General features: G+C 38.7%; 1 protein-coding gene across 8 annotated transcripts in view; it reads left to right on the top strand.

Moving 5' to 3' along the window:
* PPEF1 (protein phosphatase with EF-hand domain 1) overlaps positions 1-19784 on the top strand; it is a 139822-nt gene that overhangs the window by 83368 nt on the left and 36670 nt on the right. For all 8 annotated transcript variants that reach the window (XM_061136304.1, XM_061136302.1, XM_061136303.1 and 5 more), the window contains one exon: positions 3696-3742. In XM_061136304.1, the coding sequence (XP_060992287.1) occupies positions 3696-3742 (47 nt within the window). The remainder of the gene's footprint in view (positions 1-3695; positions 3743-19784) is intronic.

The following is a 19784-nucleotide window of genomic DNA, read 5'->3' as shown; positions in this document are numbered from 1 at the left end:
GGGAATGGATTGATGGGACAGTTTCATTTTTTAAAAGATACATCTTGGGCATTTATTAATATTTCCAGACTTTTTCCACATAGCACCATTGGTAGAAGGAAAAGCCAGGCCCATACATTCCCATAGCATAGGAATTTTCATTAAACTCTCTTTAATAGCCCTATTGAACCTAGAAAAATTTGGCCATCATTTAAAATTGGGGTCATGTTTTCAAAACCATCCTCTGTTTAAGACAGTATTAGGAAAGGGCGAGAAATTATGATGAACCTTTACCATTATTTTAATTTCTAGATGCAGTTTTTTACATGCACATCTAAACATGTTGCATGATTCTTAATGTGCATGAAATATAGGTGTTTTAGTCTACATTTATATTATAAAAGTTAACCATGTATGTACTTATATTTTTATATGCAGTGAAAATATCTTTTTGTGGCTTTTACATGATACGTTGAGTGTTATCTTTTGCTGTCCAACTAGAAGTTGGTTATATCTTTATAACCTCAACTCTTAATATGCTGAAACCAATTCATTTATTAGTTTGCTAGCTACAACACTCTGACTACCCAAATCTTTGAAAGACAAGTCATCCTGAAGAGAATTGGGAAAACAAAATAATTAAAAATATATATATTTAACTAATAAGTAAAGTCCTTCCATTTTTATTTTCTTAGATTTGGAGTGAGATTTAAGTATGCAGTAGTATTAATATCCTCTTAATATTCTTGTTGTTGTTCAGTCGCTAAGTCGTGTCCGACTCTTTGTGACCCCATGGACTGCAGCTAAGTTGTGTCTGACTCTTTGTGACCTCATGGACTGCAGCAGGTCAGGCTTCCCTGTCCCTCACTATCTCCCAGAGTCCTGGGATACTGGGGATCCTTGGGATCTGCCTTGAACTAAGAACCACTCATCTCTGCAATCCCATTTTAAGGCTGCTCTCCTATTCTGAAGCTCCTAATATGAAATTGGAAACAATTTAAAAGTCACATTTTTTCCAAACTACATTTTCCTATTTGACACAATTTTGAAAGCTCTTAAAGTTACAATGAAGCCAGTGAATCTCTTGATTTCCATATTGCTGAAAGCTTCAGAAATGGCTTTTGCTGACTGGTAAATCTCCCAGTGACCAGTGCTATCCTTGCCCTGCTGACCATGGAAAAGTTCCAGGGTCTCTGTAGGATCCAGTGGCAAGAGCACATAGTACTGAACATTAAGAACAACAGCAGCAACCCCTCTGGACGTTCCTGTAGCTCTTCATGGTCTGTGGAGCACCTTGGCGTCCATCATCTCCCCATGTCCCCCTGAGGTGGGTGGAGAAGTTTGTATTACCCTCACTTTGCTGATGAGAAGACTGAAGCTCAAAGTGGTGGGTCCTTTTCTAGGTTACCCAGAAAGAAACAGTATCAGGGTGCCAAAAGCAGCTCTCCAGAACTTTCTTCTACAGTAGCCCATATGAAGTGCTTGCTTTTGGCCATATGAGTATGTTTTAGCCAGGATCTTTAACGCGGGTGACTTTAACTATGAGGGATGTTCTAGATGAGGGCTTGACAGGCTTTTCTTTAAGGAACAGGATGATAAACATTCTGGCTTTGTAAACCATGTGCTCTCTGTGCCCAACTACTTGGCTCTGCCCTAGTAGCTCAAAAGCAGCCCTGGACAATATGTAAATGAGTTCAGTTCAATTGCTCAGTCATGTCCAGCTCTGCGACCCCAGGGACTGCAGCACGCCAGGCCTCCCTGTCCATCACCAACTCCCGGAGGTTACTCAAACTCATGTCCATAAAGTCGGTGATGCCATCCAACCATCTCATCCTCTGTCGTCCCCTTCTCCTCCCACTCTCAACCTTTCCCAGCATCAGAGTTTTTTCCAGTGAGTCAGCTCTTTGCATCAGGTGGCCAAAGTATTGGCACTTCAGCTTTAGTATCAGTCCTTCCAATGAATATTCAGGATTGATTTCCTTTAAGATTGACTGGTTTGATCTCCTTGCTTAATATTAATATTGTAGTCATTTTATAAATAAGTGCTGGTGATGTTGTATTTTAATTTTGTTACTCCCATAATAATTGGACTCATCTCTTGTATATGTTTGGTTAATTTTGTTTGTAGCATTTTAAAGCAAACTGGGGCAAAGTATTCCTAAATTAAATTACATTTGGTAATTAAGTTGTATATAAGGAATAAACATTTATGACAGAGCTTATGAAAGACAAATATTTACCTAGAAATAGTTATCCAAATAGGGCTTTTGAATATTCACATATTTACTCTTGTTTTTGAATTAATAGCTTCACATATTTACATGATTTCTTGAGTTTTATAAAGCAATGCTTTCATTTTTATTTTTGCTAATAGTCTCATTAAGAGAATGTCAAATATCTACTCACAATTTTTAAGTTTCAGATTCTACTGCATGTTCTTGAAAACATGGCTTTAAAAAGCTGTGCATTTAGCAATTGAACTTAATTATTGAATGCCTACTATGAAGCAGGTACTATAGGAGGCATTTAGGGGTTTAATGATAATCAAGTAATATTGCTGTTCTCTTAGAGATTCTCCTAGTGTAGGCAGTAGAGTACAGTATAGTTTTGAAGTGAGATAAAGTTGAGTTTGAATTCCAGCTCTGCTACTTGGTAGTTTGTCAGCTTTGTAAGTTGCTTAACTACTCTGAGCCTCATATGTAAAATGAATATGGTGAAAACAATACCCATCTCATAGAGTGGTGTTCAGTTCAGTCGCTCAGTCGTGTCCAACTCTTCGCCACCTTATGGACTGCAGCAGGCCAGGCTTTCCTGTCCTTCACCATCTCCTAGAACTTACTCAAACTCATGTCCATCAAGTTGGTGATGCCATCCAACCATCTCATCCTCTGTCATTCCCTTCTCCTCCCGCCTTCAATCTTTTCCAGCATCAGGGTCTTTTCCAATGAGTTGGTTCTTTGCATCAGGTGGCCAAAATATTGGAGTTTCAGCTTCAGCATCAGTCCTTCCAATGAATATTCAGGGCTGATTTCTTTTAGGATTGACTGGTTGGATCTCCACTGGTTGGATCTCCTTGCAGTCCACGGGACTCTCAAGAGTCTTTTCCAACACCACAGTTCAAAAGCATCAATTCTTTGGCAGTCAGCTTTCTTTGCAGTCCAGTTCTCACATTCATACTTGGCTAGTGGTTTTAGGATTGAGCAAGATAGTTCATGTAAACCCTTAGTCTGGCACTTGGCATAGAGTGAGCTAAGTGAAATGAAGTTGCTCAGTCGTGTCCGACTCTTTGCGACCCTATGGAGTGTAGCCTACCAGGCTCCTCCGTCCATGGGATTTTCCAGGCAAGAGTACTGGAGTGGGTTGCCATTTCCTTCTCCAGAGGATTTTCCCGACCCAGGGACTGAACCTGGGTCTCCCACATTGCAGGCAGACGCTTTACCGTCTGAGCCACCAGGGAAGTCCTGAAAGCACAGCATAAATGGCAGGAATGAATAGGAAATCACGACATTGGATGCTGCCCCCTATAAGAAAAGGGATGAAGTTTCCACAAGGTGCTATGGAAACAAACCGTCTGTTGAATTAATATCATCATAGGGTAAGAACCCAATGTCCTAATGCTTGGCATGTATCAGCAGTATTTCAGGTTTTAAATTCTTTTGTACAAAGGGCATTTTCTTGTTTCCTCCTGAATACTGAATTTTTCATTTCATTTCCAGGTGATTTGCATGGGAAGCTAGATGACCTTTTTTTGATCTTCTATAAGGTAAATTATTGTTTTGCTAAATATTTATTTACATTTTTGTTGGGGGAAGGCAGGACTACAGCAGATAACAGTATTAGTTTTATTAGGCATATATACAAATACAGATGTAATAGGACAGTTTTTATTCAAGAAGTTGAAAGTTTTGTTGTTTTCTTCCTCACAAAAAGAATTAAAGATTTGAGTGTCTGTTTAATGTTATTATTATCTGTAGATCCTTTAGGATTTGGGCCTGATGGTATTTATGTTCTTTATTACTTTGTAAATGTGTAGACGACACAGGATGGAGAGGGGAGCAGTTTTTTATTTTATTGTTACTTTGTTCAGAAGTGAGCAGGCCACAGCAGTCTTCTGCTCCAGTGCGCGCTAATTGTGCATGAAAGGGGTCCCCCATAGAAAGTTCCAGACTGCTCTCTTCTCCACCCTGATTCACCATTGCTGGGCTCAGCTGCTCCTGCAGTGCTGCGACTCCTTTCCGTTTGAGTGTTTGAGGAAGCCTGCACAGAGGGTGCAAAGCAGCTTGGCTGGCGTGGAGTTTCTGCACGTCTCTGACCAGATTTGTTTCTCTCTCTGAGCCAGCGGTTGCAACCTAAATATTTGCTTTAGAGTGGTATCTAAATATCTAAATTTACCTTTAGAGTGGTATCCCCTTCGTCTTTCTTTTTGGTCAGAATGTCTTCCCCACAAGATAGCATGTCGAATAATTGGCCACAGCATAGGTATTTCAAATGGCCTGAAAGAAAATATATTCTGATTATTATGATGGGAAATCAGTTTTACTCTTTGGGGACTGTGAGAGCTTGAATAAAGCCACATGACCTCCATGACCCTTAATTCCTTTTTTGGCTGCAATATTCTTTTTTTGTTTTTTAATATTATTGAAATACAGTTGGTTTACAATATTGTTTTCATTTCAGGTGTACAGGAAAGTGACTCATATATATATGTTTACGTATATACATGTGTGTGTATATGTGTGTGTGTGTTCAGTCGCTCAGTCGTGTCTGACTCTTGGTGACCCCATGAACTATAGCTAGCCAGGCTCCTCTGTCCAAGGAATTTTCCAGGCAAGAATACTAGAGTGGGTTGCCATTTCCTACTCCAGGGGATCTTCCTGACCCAGGGATTGAACCTGAGTCTCTTGCATCTCCTGCATTGGCAAGCAGATTCTTTGCCACTGTGCCACCTGGGAAGCCCATGTGTGTGTATATATATTTGTCAGGGAGCAGGCTTACTGGGGTGAAGACCCAGGAAGTAGGATGGTTGAGAAGTTGCAAGGGATGTAGTCCTAGGAGATAAGTGGGTCCAAGGTGGAATCCAGAATGTCAGTGGTTGAAGTGAATGAAAGAGAATATTGGAGATGAGGAGATCAAGCACATGAAGAGCAGATGTGGTGAGTGAGGTGGCCACAGGCCTGAGAGATAAAGATCAGAGGAGGAAGTTTAGTCAGAGCTCATGGGCCTAGAAGGACGAGAGGCTTTTATCCAAGGCTGGCAAAGTGTTGGTCTGTTGGTGGCCCTATGGAGCATGTGAACTCTCTCCGACTCCTGACCCCGAGGTCTCCATCCTGGGGAGGAATGGTTCCTTTCCTTCCAGAGGCCTGCAGGAGTCAGGAGTCCAGCACCATTCCTAAGGGAGGCCCAGATTTCCAGAGGGATGTCTTGCTGAATGAGTTGAAGGCAGAAGGGAGTTCATTTACACAGTTTGAGGAATGGGATTTGTTTTAAATCTATGCATAGCACCATATAAATGTCAGAAGTGCAGTCTTGTTATTTTTGACAGTTACAGTCTGAGGACGGAGGAGGGCTGGAGGCATGTGGGTAATAACCACAGCAGAAAATCTGATAATTATATTTCTCTGGAGGTTTGGGGAAATACAGAAAAGGGAAAACAGTTGAGTAAATTAAATGGGAAAAGTGACTTCCTAGGCAATTAGAAAAGAAAATTTCTCAAGAGGTAGTTGAAGATACTAAGGTGTGATCAGGGAAGGGACTCTGGAGTAGACAGACACGAGAAGAGAATGTTTCTTTAATTCCATTGGCAAAACTAAATGGAATATATAAAACTGGAAAGTGCTAATGTAAAGACTGAACAGGAGGAGGTGGGTGGTAAGAAGTACTATAAAAAGGACTTAAGGTGAAATTATAGCATTCACATGAAAACAAGAAATATTTCGAGAGTTTACCAATGATGGTGTTCAGGAAGTAGAGATTGAGAGCCCAGTGATGAAAGAGTAAAGTTCTGTTATTTGGGATAGATTTGAGTAGAGGGAGGTGAGAGGGATGTTTGGAAAGAAGATATTTGGAAAGTCGAGCCATGAGTTAGAATTTTAACAGATTTGAATGAGGAGCAGATGAAATGTATCTTGGACATGGAATAAACTGCATGCACCAGAAGCTTGAAATTACCTGGTTTAAAAAAGACAACTAAGGGAAGAGCCATTGATAACAGCAGGCTTCCATCTTAAGAAACTGAAAAGATGATGCAATTAATGGTGTCTGAGAAGGGAGAGTGACCTGGTGGCCTTGCGAAGATGGTGAGACACTTAGCTTGTGGATAAGGAGTGTGCTAAGTTAGAGGCCAAGGAAGGAATGGGCAGGACACAGACACATCTCAGAAAACTATGCTGTATGATAATCTGTAACTTGTGACAGTCAGCAATTTGCCTTTTCTGTCTTACTTTTTATCCAAAGTTTAAATGAGGAATGGTGGTAGATCACACAAGTAGAGTGGGGCCTAAAACCATGAACAGAAACTGTTCTGAGTACAATGTTTCTACCTAAATATAAAGGACAGTGATATCCACCCATCCAAAGAACAAACTCCCATCTTATTATCATTCCTACGGTCCCAAGTCCAGAATTAAGTAAAAAGGGTCTCTGAACTCTTGAAATCACTGTCAGAAATCCAATGAACTTTACTCACAGGATGAGCCCTAGGCCCTTACTCAATGCCCAATGACCATATATCTGTAAAACCTTATCTGACACATTATTCCTGTAAGTTTGCCTGTCTGGTTACCTACGCTGCCACAGATTAGGGAGTGAGAGGGGAAAGAAAAAGTGAGATAGAACGATGAAAAGTAAAATTCTTCCTGACAGTACAAAGAGATCTAAAACTATCAAAATGAGGTAGAAATGAAGCAGTAACATTTAGTGTTATGGGGCTGTGTGTGTTGGGGAGAGCTCCATCCTGAGCTCTCCTGAGGGGATGTGCCTGAGGGGATGCTTAGATTGATGAACCTGCATGGTCAAGAAAGTTTGAGTTTCTATGGTGTACACTCTATTAAGAAGTAAAGAGACCAAATGGCCCATTTCCAGAACTCTTAGCCAGAATGGTTAAGTAATTTAAAAATGTATTTTAGCTTTTAAAGGAATAAACTTCATTGATCTGGAAAATTCATTTCAGCAGTGCTGCAGTATGAGGAGTGTTGTTGGCTCTTAGGTACAAGAAGATGAGAGAGCATGAAGAAAAGAAAGATTAGGTGAGGGAAGAGTAATGGACCAGGAAAGCAGATGTGAGGAGGAAAGGAAGAACACCTTAAAATTGAGGAGAGAGGTGGAGAGTGATGGGTTTCTCTCTTGGCATCAGATACAGAGCTTGCCTGCACTGGGATTACAGCAAGCAGTCACTTGATTGCTTCAGGAAAAGGTAGAGTTTCTGTGATGGTGACTGGTTCTTGTTACTCAGTGCATCAGCAATGTGTTAAATCCCAGTGATAGGTAATGCCTGCATGTGATACTCTCCTCTGGTTCATTCATGGGAGCACACAGGATTAAGCCACCTCACTGTAAGCCATGGGCTCACTCTCTTCTTTCTAGAAGCAGCTAGTGACCAGGCTTTAACTCATCCTTATTTAACTTATTATTTAATTTATTAAAAGTACTTTATTATTATTAATTAAAATTGGTTTATGTTGTTCAGGTTCTGGTTGAACTTGAATTTTAGGGAATAGCAAACTACATCCCGTGGGAGATTTTTTAAGCTGTAAGTGGCCAAAGCTTATACTGTGCTCTAACTTTTTCCTTTCCATCAACCTAAAAGAGAAACCAGGAAAAACTCAGGCTTTGAATTAAGGCATAATTGTAATTCATCTTTCAGTTGGTGTTTTGCTAGACAATTTCTCCCTCATCATTTCTTTTTTGTAGTATGGAGTGAGTAGGCTGCAGGGCTGGGGCTGGCCCACGGCCAACCCAGGGCAAAGCCTGAGAGGGAGAGTTACAATGTAGGGTCCCTGAGATGCCTTGCCATATTACTCTTTTCATCCAAATGACTGGTTCAGTTTAAGACTTCTATTTGTTACAACTGATCATATGCAGAAGTGCATCTGTCCACTCATTTATTCATTCAGTAAACTTTTATCTAGTCCGTGCAGGGTTCAAAGCCCTGTGTAAAAACTGTGGGGAGATACAAAGATGAGTATAAATGTCATTTGTTTCACATATATTTATTAGATACCTATGTAGGTCAACCAATAAAAAGACAAGATAGTTCAGGGTAGGACATGTTATAAATGGGGTATGCGAGATTCCAACAGAGCACATTGGAGGGGCACCTGTCTTGGGAGACTTCCTGGATGAGGTGACATTAAGACAGTCCCTTCAAAGAGTTTTAGTAATTTAGTAATTTTGCCTAATCATGAAGGAAAGTTTTGAAGAATCAGAAAAGATTAGTCCCACACCCTTTTTGTGGTGTGCTCCAATAAATGATGGAATTTGTACAAGTGATCATTTTTGTTGTTTTGACATTTTTAGTTTCTTTAGTATTTGATTATCCTTACAAATTGTATCATTTAGCACCTTAAGACTAAGCTAGACAGTTTCAGCTCACAATCCCATCTAGGTTTGTAAGGAATTCCTCTGAATGCCATATGATTAACCATGACACACCTTTACTTAAAAGAGCATCTCAACTTTATATGGCTTTGGATATCATCAAGTGAACAGATTTACATGGCATTAGTTGTTGTTCAGTCGCTAAGTCGTGTCTGACTCTTTGCAACCCCGTGGACTGCAGCACACCAGGCTTCCTTGTCCTTCACTAACTCCTGGAGTTTGCTCAAAGTCATCTCCATCGAGTCAGTGATGCCATCCAACCATCTCATCCTCTGTCACCCCCTTCTCCTCCTGCCCTCAGTCTTTGCTAGCTTCAGGGTCTTTAGCAGTGAGTCAGCTCTTCCCATCAGGTGGCCATAGTATTGGAGCTTTAGTATATATATCCTTCTAATGAATATTCAGGGTTGATTTCCTTTAGGATTGACTGGTTTGATCTTCTTGCAGTTCAGGGAACTCTCAAGAGTCTTCTCCAGCACCACAATTCGAAAGCATCAATTCTTTGGCATTCAGCCTTCTTTATGATCCAGCTCTCACATCTGTACATGACTACTGGAAAAACCATAGCTTTGACTATACCAACCTTTGTCAGCAAAGTGATGTCTCTGCTTTTTAATATGCTGTCTAGATTTGTCATAGCTTTTCTTCCAAGGGGTAAGTGTCTTTTAATTTCATGGCTACAGTCACCATCCATAGTGATTTTGGAGCCCAAGAAAATAAAATCTGTCAGTTTCCACTGGCATTAGTTAGGTCCTATTTTTAGACTTTATTTCCTGAAAAGGTTAATTTTAATCAGCCACTCTTGCTTAATTGAAGTAACCAATTTGGAATTCTTCATTCAGAACTGTAGCCTTGGTAAAATTACAAGACATTTTTCCTCATTGAATAGAAAGCTGGAAATTTTAGACTAAGTATTGGCAAGTTAGTTTGTTAAATTGATGCTGTAGGTGGAGACCTCCTGCAGTTGAAAGAGAGGTGCGCATGGACAGAGAGAAGCTAATTACTTCTCATCCCTGTGGGTGTCATACTGGTGCTGTCCGTGGGAGCTACACAGCCTTGTTTTCCTTTTCTTTCTCTCTTCCCCACCATCCTCTATCCCACCCCTTATGACCCAAATTTGCCAGCTGTGAAGGTCATTAAATATTTTCTTTTTTCTCTGTTGCTGATATTCTTCCTACTGCCACAGCAGTCAATTATTTTCCCTTTAAAATTAAGGCAGTATGTTACAATCGGAACAGACCTCTAAATAGAGTTTGCAAACAAAATAAAAAGTAAAATAATGTGGAGTTGAGGTCCAGAGATTATTTGATGTGCTTTGGGAAAATGTTCAAAAAAATTGCAGTTACTTCTAGATGTCTTATGTAAAATATATCAGTGGGAAATAGGACTGTTTATCTCTACTCAAGTTAGTTAATTGTGGTCTGCTCCTTTCCCCCCTGAAGGTCATCTGATGCTGTGTGCAGAGTTGTAGTTTACCCTGGGTTTTCTATATTTGTCAATTGTATCACCATAACATAGATGGTTTGTTGTGTATCAGCTGTGGAATAAGCCAGAGAGTTTGGTTTACTGGAACTGAGTGAAGGATGGGTTCACTCAGCAGCAGTGAGTCCTTTTTTGGAAGAAATCCAGAGAAACCTCAGTAACCAGAAGTCTAAATATCCTAGAGACCCATGTCCCAGAAGACTTAGGTCATCTTTTTATCTATTTTCCAATTCTCTTATTATTCTAAGACTAAAATGTATTTGAACTCAGACTATGTAAAGTAATACAACTAGTCCTGGAACAGTGCAGATCTTATACACCCAAATAAGTCTTGCCTTTGCTTTCAGAGGCTCAACACTTACAGAAGTTCAGTATATATTTAGGACTCCTTTTAGAATCACTTTCAGAGACAGTGACATTTTCTACTGAATGAGCTTCATTATCACAAATCTTATTCTTTTGAAGACATGAGATTTTTTTGAAAAGGTTAAAGCTTATTGGGTGTCAAGTGTGCTATATAAGGTGTATGGCTTAGCTGATCATTACTATTTGGGGCTTAAAATTAGGTTTGACTAAAGAAATTCACTATTCATGGTTCATAGAAGAGGTGAAATACCTATAATAAACAAAGTTGATTTAACTGGAGATGAATTCTACTACCAGAAAATTGGTCATCCCAGTGAAAAATAGTTTACATCTTTGTTCAAATTTTGGCTGCTGTTTTTCTCAAATTTTGATACTAAGGTTATACTGATCTTATGAGATAAATTGGAGATATTTACATCTTTTTCTATGGTTTAGAACTTAAATCCCTTGTGCTCAAACTTGGCTATACATTGTAATCACCCAAGGAAATAGGAAAAAAAACAAAAACAAACTACTGAGTTCCACTTCCAGAGATTCTGATGGACACCTAGGAATCATCATGTGATTCTAATATGCAGCCAAGGATGGGAATCATTGGTTGAAGGAACCTCAAAACTATTTGCTTAAAAAAAAACACAACTATTTGCTTTTGAAAATGGAAAGAGAGCTCTACTATAAAGCCACATGCAAGTCTGTTTTCTATGTTTGCATCTGCATTGCTCTCCTGCAAGTAGATTCATCGGTAGCATCTTTCTAGATTCCATATATATGCATTAATATATGATATTTGTTTTTCTCTTTCTGACTTACTTCACTCTGTATAATAGGCTCTAGGTTCCTCCACCTCATTAGAACTGACTCAGATGTGTTTCTTTTTACAGCTGGAGAAGGAAAGGATGGGACAAATTGAGAGAGTAGCATGGAAACATATATATTACCATATGTAAAATAGGTAGCCAGTGGGAATTTGCTGTATGACACAGGAAGCTGAAAGGTGGTGCTCTGTGACCACTTGAAAGGGTGGGATGGGGTGAGAGGTAGAGGGAGGTTCAAGAAGGAGGGGACATAATATACCTATGGCTGATTCATGTTGATGTATGGCAGAAGCCAACACAATATTGTAAAGCAATTATCTTCTAGTTAAAAAAATAAATAAAAAAGTAGACCAAAAAATTCTTTTAAAAATGAAAAAAAAAAGCTGTATGCAGACAATGCACTTTTTTAGTGTTCTACTTCTTTTGAATCAGTTTTCAGTCAGTTCAGTTCAGTTGCTCAGTCGCATCCAACTCCTTGCGACCCCATGGACTGCAGGATGCCAGGCTTCCCTGTCCATCACCAATTCACGGAGCCTACTCAAACTCATGTCCATTGCATCGGTGATGCCATCCAACCATCTCATCCTCTGTCGTCCCCTTCTCCTCCTGCCCTCAATCTTTCCCAGAATCAGGATCTTTTCCAATGAGTTGGTTCATCGCATCAGGTGGCCAAAGTATTGGAGTTTCAGCTTCAGCTTCAGTCCTTCTGATGAATATTCAGGACTGATTTCCTTTAGGATGGACTGGTTGGATCTCCTTGCAGTCCAAGGGACTCTCAAGAGTCTTCTCCAACACCGCAGTTCAAAAGCATCAATTCTTCATACTCAGCCTTCTTCATAGTCCAACTCTCACATCCATACAGGACTACTGGAAAAACCATAGCTTTGACTAGATGGACCTTTGTTGGCAAAGTAATGTCTCTGCTTTTTAATATGCTGACTAGGTTGATCATAGCTTTTCTTCCAAGTAGCAAGTGTCTTTTAATTTCATGGCTGCAGTCACCATCTGCAGTGATTTTGGAACCCCCCAAAATAAAGTCTCTTACTGTTTCCGTTGTTTCCCCATTTATTTGCCATGAAATGATGGGACCAGATGCCATGATCTTAGTTCTCTGAATGTTGAGTTTTAAGCCAACTTTTTCCACTCTCCTCTTTCACTTTCATCAAGAGGCTCTTTAATTCTTCCTCGCTTTCTGCCATAAGGATCGCGTCATCTGCGTATCTGAGGTTATCGATATTTCTCCCGTCAATCTCGATTCCAGCTTGTGCTTCATCCAGTCCGGCATTTTGCATGGTGTACTCTGCATATAAGTTAAATAAGCAGGGTGACAATATACAGCCTTGACGTACTCCTTTCCCGATTTGGAACTAGTCTGTTGTTCCATGTCCAGTTCTAACTGTTGCTTCCTGACCTGCATACAGGTTTCTCAGGAGGCAGGTCAGGTGGTCTGGTATTCCCGTCTCTTTAAGAATTTTCTGCAGTTTGTTGTGATCCACACAGTCAGAGGCTTTGGCGTAGTCAATAAAGCAAAAGTAGATGTTTTTCTGGAACTCTCTTGCTTTTTCGATGGTCCAGCAGATATTGGCAGTTTGATCTCTGGTTCCTCTGCCTTTTCTGGATCCAGCTTGGACATCTGGAAGTTCACGGTTCATGTCCCGTTGAAGCCTGGCTTGGAGAATTTTGAGCATTACTTTGCTAGCGTGTGAGATGAGTGCAATTGTGCAGTAGTTTGAACATTCTTTGGCATTGCCTTTCTTTGGGACTGGAATGAAAACTGACCTTTTCCAGTCCTTTGGCCACTGCTGATTTTTCCAGATTTTCTGGCATATTGAGTGCCACTTTCACAGCATCATCTTTTAGGATTTGAAGTAACTCAGCTGAAATTCCATCACCTCCACTAGCTTTGTTCGTAGTGATGCTTCCTAAGGCCCACTTGACTTTGCAGTCCAGGATGTCTGGCTCTAGGTGAGTGATCACACCATCGTGGTTATCTGGGTCATGAAGATCTGTTTTGTATAGTTCTTCTGTGTATTCTTGCCACCTCTTATTAATATCTGCTGCTTCTGTTAGGTCCGTACTATTTCTGTCCTTTATTGTGCCCATCTTTGCATGAAATTTTCCTTTGGTATCTCTAATTTTCTGAAGAGATCTCTAGTCTTTCCCATTCTATTGTTTTCATCTATTTCTTCGCATTGATCATAGAGGAAGGCTTTCTTATCTCTCCTTGCTATTCTTTGGAACTCTGCATTCAAATGGGTATATCTTTCCTTTTCTCCTTTGCCTTTAGCTTCTCTTCTTTTCTGAGCTATTTTTAAGGCCTCTTTAGACAACCATTTTGCCTTTTTGCATTTCTTTTTCTTGGGGATGGTCTTGATCACTGCCTTCTGTACAGTGTCACTAACCTCCGTCCATAGTTCTTCAGGCACTCTATCAGATCTAATCCCCTTGAATCTATTTGTCACCTCCACTGTATAATCATAAGGGATTTGATTTAGGTCATACCTGAATGGTCTAGTGGATTTCCCTTTTCTCTTCAATTTAAGTCTGAATTTGGCAATAAGGAGTTCATGATTTGAGCCACAGTCAGTTCCCGGTCTTGTTTTTGCTGACTGCGTAGAGCTTCTCCATCTTTGGCTGCAAAGAATATAATCAGTCTGATTTCTGTATTGACCGTCTGGTGATGACCATGTTTAGAGTCTTCTCTTGTGTTGTTGGAAGAGGGTGTTTGCTATGACCAGTGCATTCTCTTGGAAAAACTCTGTTAGCCTTTGCCCTGCTTCGTTTTGTACTCCAAGGCCAAATTTGCCTGTTACTCCAGGTATCTCTTGACTTCCTCCTTTTGCTTTCCAGTCCCCTATAATGAAGACGACATCGTTTTTGGGTGTTAGTTCTAGAAAGTCTTGTGGGTCTTCAGAGAACTGTTCAACTTCAGCTTCTTCAGCATTACTGGTCGGAGCATAGACTTGGATTACTGGGATTACTGTGATATTGAATGGTTTGCCTTGGAAATGAACAGAGATCATTCTGTCGTTTTTGAGATTGCATCCAAGTACTGCATTTCGGACCCTTTTGTTGACTAAGGGCTATACCATTTCTTCTTAGGGATTCTTAACCACAGTAGTAGATGTAATGGTTATATGAGTTAAATTCACCCATTCCAGTTTTAGGATCAGTTTTAGTATCTTTAGTATCTTCACTGGAATCAGTTTTAGTAGCTTCTAATTTTCAAGAAAATCCTCCATTTCTCTTGATTGTCAAAGTATATTGCCACAGGTTCCAACATTATATTCTCTTTTTATATATATAATGTTAAAACTAACTTCTCTATATCTTTGCCTTTTTTCTAATCTTTAATCTTACATGTTTTTCATTATCTTTTTTTACTTATCCTTAATCAGGCTTATGATGAGTTTTATCATCAATTTTATTAGTTCTTTCAAAGAATCACTCTTTGGGTTATATAGCTTTCATTTTTTCATTTTCCATTTCATTAATTTCAGCTTTTATCTTTAATTGATTTTATTTTTCTAGTGTGTTAAGGTGAATATAGTCTTTCATGTGCATCTTCTTTAATAATGAAGGCATTTAAGACTACACATTTTTTCTTACTTTAGTTGTTACTGAGCCTTCTATCAAATTTATAATATTGCTGTTAATTTCCTCTTTGATCCAATGGTTTTGAAGACTATAATTTTTAATTTCCAAGGACCTTAATTCAAAAAGCTAGAATTTTTTGCATTATATTATTTGCTTCAGGTTTTATTGGATTATGATATTAGAATGTGTCCTATGAAATGTTTATTATTTTGAATTTGTTTAGGATTTCTTTGAAATCAAGTATATGACAGATTCTCATGAAACCGCCGTGGACAAATGAAAAATTAATTGTATCTGCTATTCATAGGATGTAGAGTTCTTCGTATTTCTATTTATTAAGGTCATTAGTTATACAGTTGATCCTTGAACAATACAAGAGTTAGTCCATGTATAAGTGATTGTTGGCCCTCCTCATCTGCAGTTCCTCTGTATCCAAAGAGTCAACCAACAATGGACCATGTAGTAGTGTAGTATTTACTACACTAAAAATTTGTGTTTAAGTGGACCCTTGCAGCTCAAACCCTCAGTGTTCAAGGGTAAACTGTACATTCAATTTTTTCCATTTGTATCTTTTTAAATATGTGTATTATATATTTCTGTATAACAAATTACCCCAGTACTTACTGACTTAAAACTGCAAATGTTTAGTATCACAGTTTCTGTGGTTCAGAAATCTGAGTACAGCTTAGCTGGGTGGTTCTGCCTGAAGGTCTCTCATGAGCTAGCAATCAAGCAGTTGGCTAGGGCTGCAGTCATTTGTAAGGTTAACTGGACCTGGTGGACCCATTTCCAAGATTGCTGACTCACATGGCTGCAGACACAGCTTTTCAGTTCCTTGCTGGCTGTTGACAGAACAGCCACATGGTCCTCTACACAGGGTACCTGAGTGTTCTCATGACAGAGCAGTAGCTTTTTCCAGAGTGAGTGATCCAAGAGAGCAGATAGGAGGCTGCAGTCTCTTTTATGACTTAGTCTCCACAGTTGTACACCAGCACTCCTGCTTTTGTTTCTTATTCCTTCCTTAGAAGCAAATCACTAAGTCCAGCCCACATTCAGGGAGTGGTGTTAGGCTTCACCTTTTAAAAGGAGTATCAAATAATGTGTGGACATTATTTTAAACCAATAAATACATTTGAATAATTTCCTATGTGTTTTTTTAAAATTTTCTTCTTGCATTTATAGTAAATATATGAAGCAAAAACTTGTTCTTTCATTTATTGAATACAAGTTTATAAATTGAACCTTCTTCATAAAGTGGCCATTATTATGATATAATGTTGCTTTGTGATAATTTTTAGCACTTTGAATATTAAATTCCACTTTGTCAAATATTAATATTTTCATTTTTACCTTTTCTTTGTTGCGTTTACCTTGCTTTCATTCTCTCTTTATTTTTTTCATGTGTATTTCTCACAAACTATAGATACTTGGAGTTTTGTGCTTTAAAGTAGTCTTTCTTTTTGCTGTTTTAGTGAAGTTTTTTAAATTATTGTTTTCTTTGGCGTTTTTACCATGCTTTCCTATTCATTAGTTGTTATCTTCCTATTCCTGACATTCATTTCTAATAAATGATGTATGTGTGTATACTTCTCAAATAGCTATAACTTTATTCCTTCTTCATTATCCTCTCTCTCCTCCAGTAAGGTAAATATATTTGTTTTCACACTTTCCATGTACATTCCCCATTCAGATGAGATTTGTAGAGAATTTTACTTTTCTCCCTTCACATCCCCTACAAATCCTTAGTTTTGGTTCATGCCAGATTTTTAGTTCTTGACCATTATCAGATTTCCTTCATAGTACATCTCTTCTATTTCTTGAATCCTTGTTTTGTATTGGGTTGGCCAAAAAGTTCATTTAGGTTTTTCTGTTAGCTGTTTCAGAGAACACAATTTATACATTATTGCTATTGATTTATATTTAATTATGTATTGCAAGGTTCATTGTTCACAACTTTAATCTTTTCTCTTAGTCCTTCCCAGGCTTAAGGACTTTTTATTGTTACTGCTGTTATTTGGTTAAAATATGTTCTTGAGTGTTTTCCTCTGTGGGGCATGTGGATGCTAGGTTCTTTAAATGCAAATTCTTTTAATGCAAGGACTTCTATGTTTCTAACACCTAAAACTGTGTCTGGTACATAACAAGCAATCAGTACATGTTCATTGAAAACAGGAGTCATGAGCTCTTTCGAACTTCAGGGTGAAGTCTCGTTTTAAACTGTAGAAAATTCCCTCTCTTATTTATGTAATTATTGCCTCTTCTCCATCTGTTCCTTTTTCCTGATTCTCGAATGCTTATTGTTGGCATATTAGTTCTCTTGGCTCTGAACTCTAATTTCTTATTCATTCCTCATGATTTCCATCATTTTGCCTTTTGCTGTTTGTGAGAGATTTTTCATCTGCTTGCTCTTTCGGTCAGCAATGTATTTTTCAACCATTCTATCTTTTAGTTATCACTAGTCTATTGATATTTTAAACTTCAATAGCATATTTTTAATGCCAGGAATTACTGACTTTCTGTTCTTTATTTCATGGTACTCTCATTTTTAAAAAAAGGTTGGCCTCTGTCTCCTCCAGCACTGTTACCTCATTAGGGGATGGTACTTTAGTAGGTCTGATTGGTCTGCCTCTGTGGTTATTGGATCCTCTTAAATATGATGTTATTTCCGTTTTCAATTTTCTGCTTAAGCTAGGCCAAGCTTCTCCATAGTTGGAGGCACAACACCACTTTCTGCTTCTGCATCAAGAGTGTGAGAGGAAGTCTCTGTGTTCCTAGGTGTCTCTAAATGCATGTGTTAGTATTCTTTTAGTTTCAGAGATGTGAAAGTTCTTCTGCCTTTCTGTAAGATCCAGATCCCTCCCCCCTCAACCAAGACCACACACATGCTCTGAGACAAAGTGTCCCCTTAATCACAGAGTCTACATGTCCCCTCAGGCCTAGTTCTTCCACAGCTCTCTGCTGCTCCTTAAGCCCCCTTCAGTCCTGGACATCCCGATAAAATCTATAGCCTCCAGCACTCCTCAGACTTCACCAGGTTACTCATGGCAGCCAGCTGAAGTCCGGGGGAAGAAAGAGTATTAGAGATGCAGAATCACTCCTTTTTCCTTTATGTTTTGATGAACAGTAGCCTATATTTTTATAATTGGCTCACACTATCTAAGCCCAGTGTGAATAGGTTATGTGAATTCATGTATAAGAAAATATAAAGTGGTGGAGTTGTAAAGTTAGAAATAACATGGAGGTCATAATAAAATGAATCTCTTAGTTTGTGTGGTGCTTTATAGTTTTTACACACTATAGTAAAAGCACACTGTAGTTTTAACATACTACAGTCTCATGTGAGTTCCGAAGTAGCCCTGTATGATAAGCATGGAAGTTATCATTTAACAGATGAGGAAACTAGAGTTCATAATGATCAAATAACTTGCCCAGGGACACATGGGTAATAGTGGAGCTGAATTAGAGAATAAGTCTTCTGGCCCAGAACACTACACCACTGCTTGCTCTTTTCCAGTTGCCTTCAGAACATGTTTTGTTGCATACTGACTTCTGGGATTCCTAAATTATATGCTACAACTTGTATTTTATTTTTTCAACTATTTTTGTCATATTGATATGAACAATTTAAAATGTATATAAATACTAGGTGGTGAGTATAAAGTAATAATATTTTCTTACATAATTTGAAACCTAACAAAAGAGAAAATTGAAAATCATTTGAAAAAGATTAATATAACTAGAATATGTGAATTACTTCTCGAAGGTAACTTTTTTGAAAGAGGACATATATTAGAATATATGAGTACTTAAAATTTTCTTTTTGTAATGTATATTTTAGACATTTGAATTATCTTACTATGCAATAAAAATGCACTCAACCATTTCTCTACCAGGTATGGCGTGTTTTTTTTTTTTTTTTTGGTGTGTTTTATCTTAGAGTTTACTAGTACAGAAGTAAAGGAAAGAATAGCTGCTATAAAGACCAGACCTTTGTCCTAATCCCAGTCCTTTTTTATGCTAACACTATATTTTAAAGTATTATGCTCAGGAGTGGTAATCAACATATTAAACAACAAATACGGCTCTGGTTGGTGAGCAGTCAGGAACACATGCCTCTAACACCTGGTGTAATTGTATCAGAGTGGACTGATGGTATATTAGCTCTGCTCACAGTTGGACAGTACCTTACACTTTCCTGAGTACTTTCATATCCTGTCTCTCACTTTTGATCTGGGATGGGATTCTTTTTACAAATTGAGAAAATCACAGCTTAGAGAAATTAAACAGAGGGTCCCTTAGAATGAACGACTTCTGGCTCTTAGTTCAATGTTTTTCCCTCTTCTACCCAAGGAGGAGATGAAAGAATCCATTTTTTTTTTCCCATTTATTTTTATTAGTTGGAGGCTAATTACTTCACAACATTGCAGTGGGTTTTGTCATACATTGACATGAATCAGCCATGGAGTTACATGTATTCCCCATCCCGATCCCCCCTCCCACCTCCCTCTCCACCCGATTCCTCTGGGTCTTCCCAGTGCACCAGGCCGGAGCACTTGTCTATGCATCCCACCTGGGCTGGTGATCTGTTTCACTATAGATAATATACATGCTGTTCTCTCGAAACATCCCACCCTCGCCTTCTCCCACAGAGTCCAAAAGTCTGTTCTGTACATCTGTGTCTCTTTTTCTGTTTTGCATATAGGGTTATCATTCCCATCTTTCTAAATTCCATATATATGTGTTAGTATGCTGTAATGTTCTTTATCTTTCTGGCTTACTTCACTCTGTATAATGGGCTCCAGTTTCATCCATCTCATTAGAACTGATTCAAATGAATTCTTTTTAACGGCTGAGTAATATTCCATGGTGTATATGTACCACAGCTTTTTTAATAGGATAATTATCAGGTCCTTTCAGAGAAAACTCATAGTTTTCATGCGCGAAAGTGAGTAG

The sequence above is a fragment of the Dama dama genome, chromosome X (assembly GCF_033118175.1).
Source record: "Dama dama isolate Ldn47 chromosome X, ASM3311817v1, whole genome shotgun sequence".
Lineage (NCBI taxonomy): Eukaryota > Metazoa > Chordata > Mammalia > Artiodactyla > Cervidae > Dama > Dama dama.
This window is presented reverse-complemented; position numbering and strand designations above follow the sequence as displayed.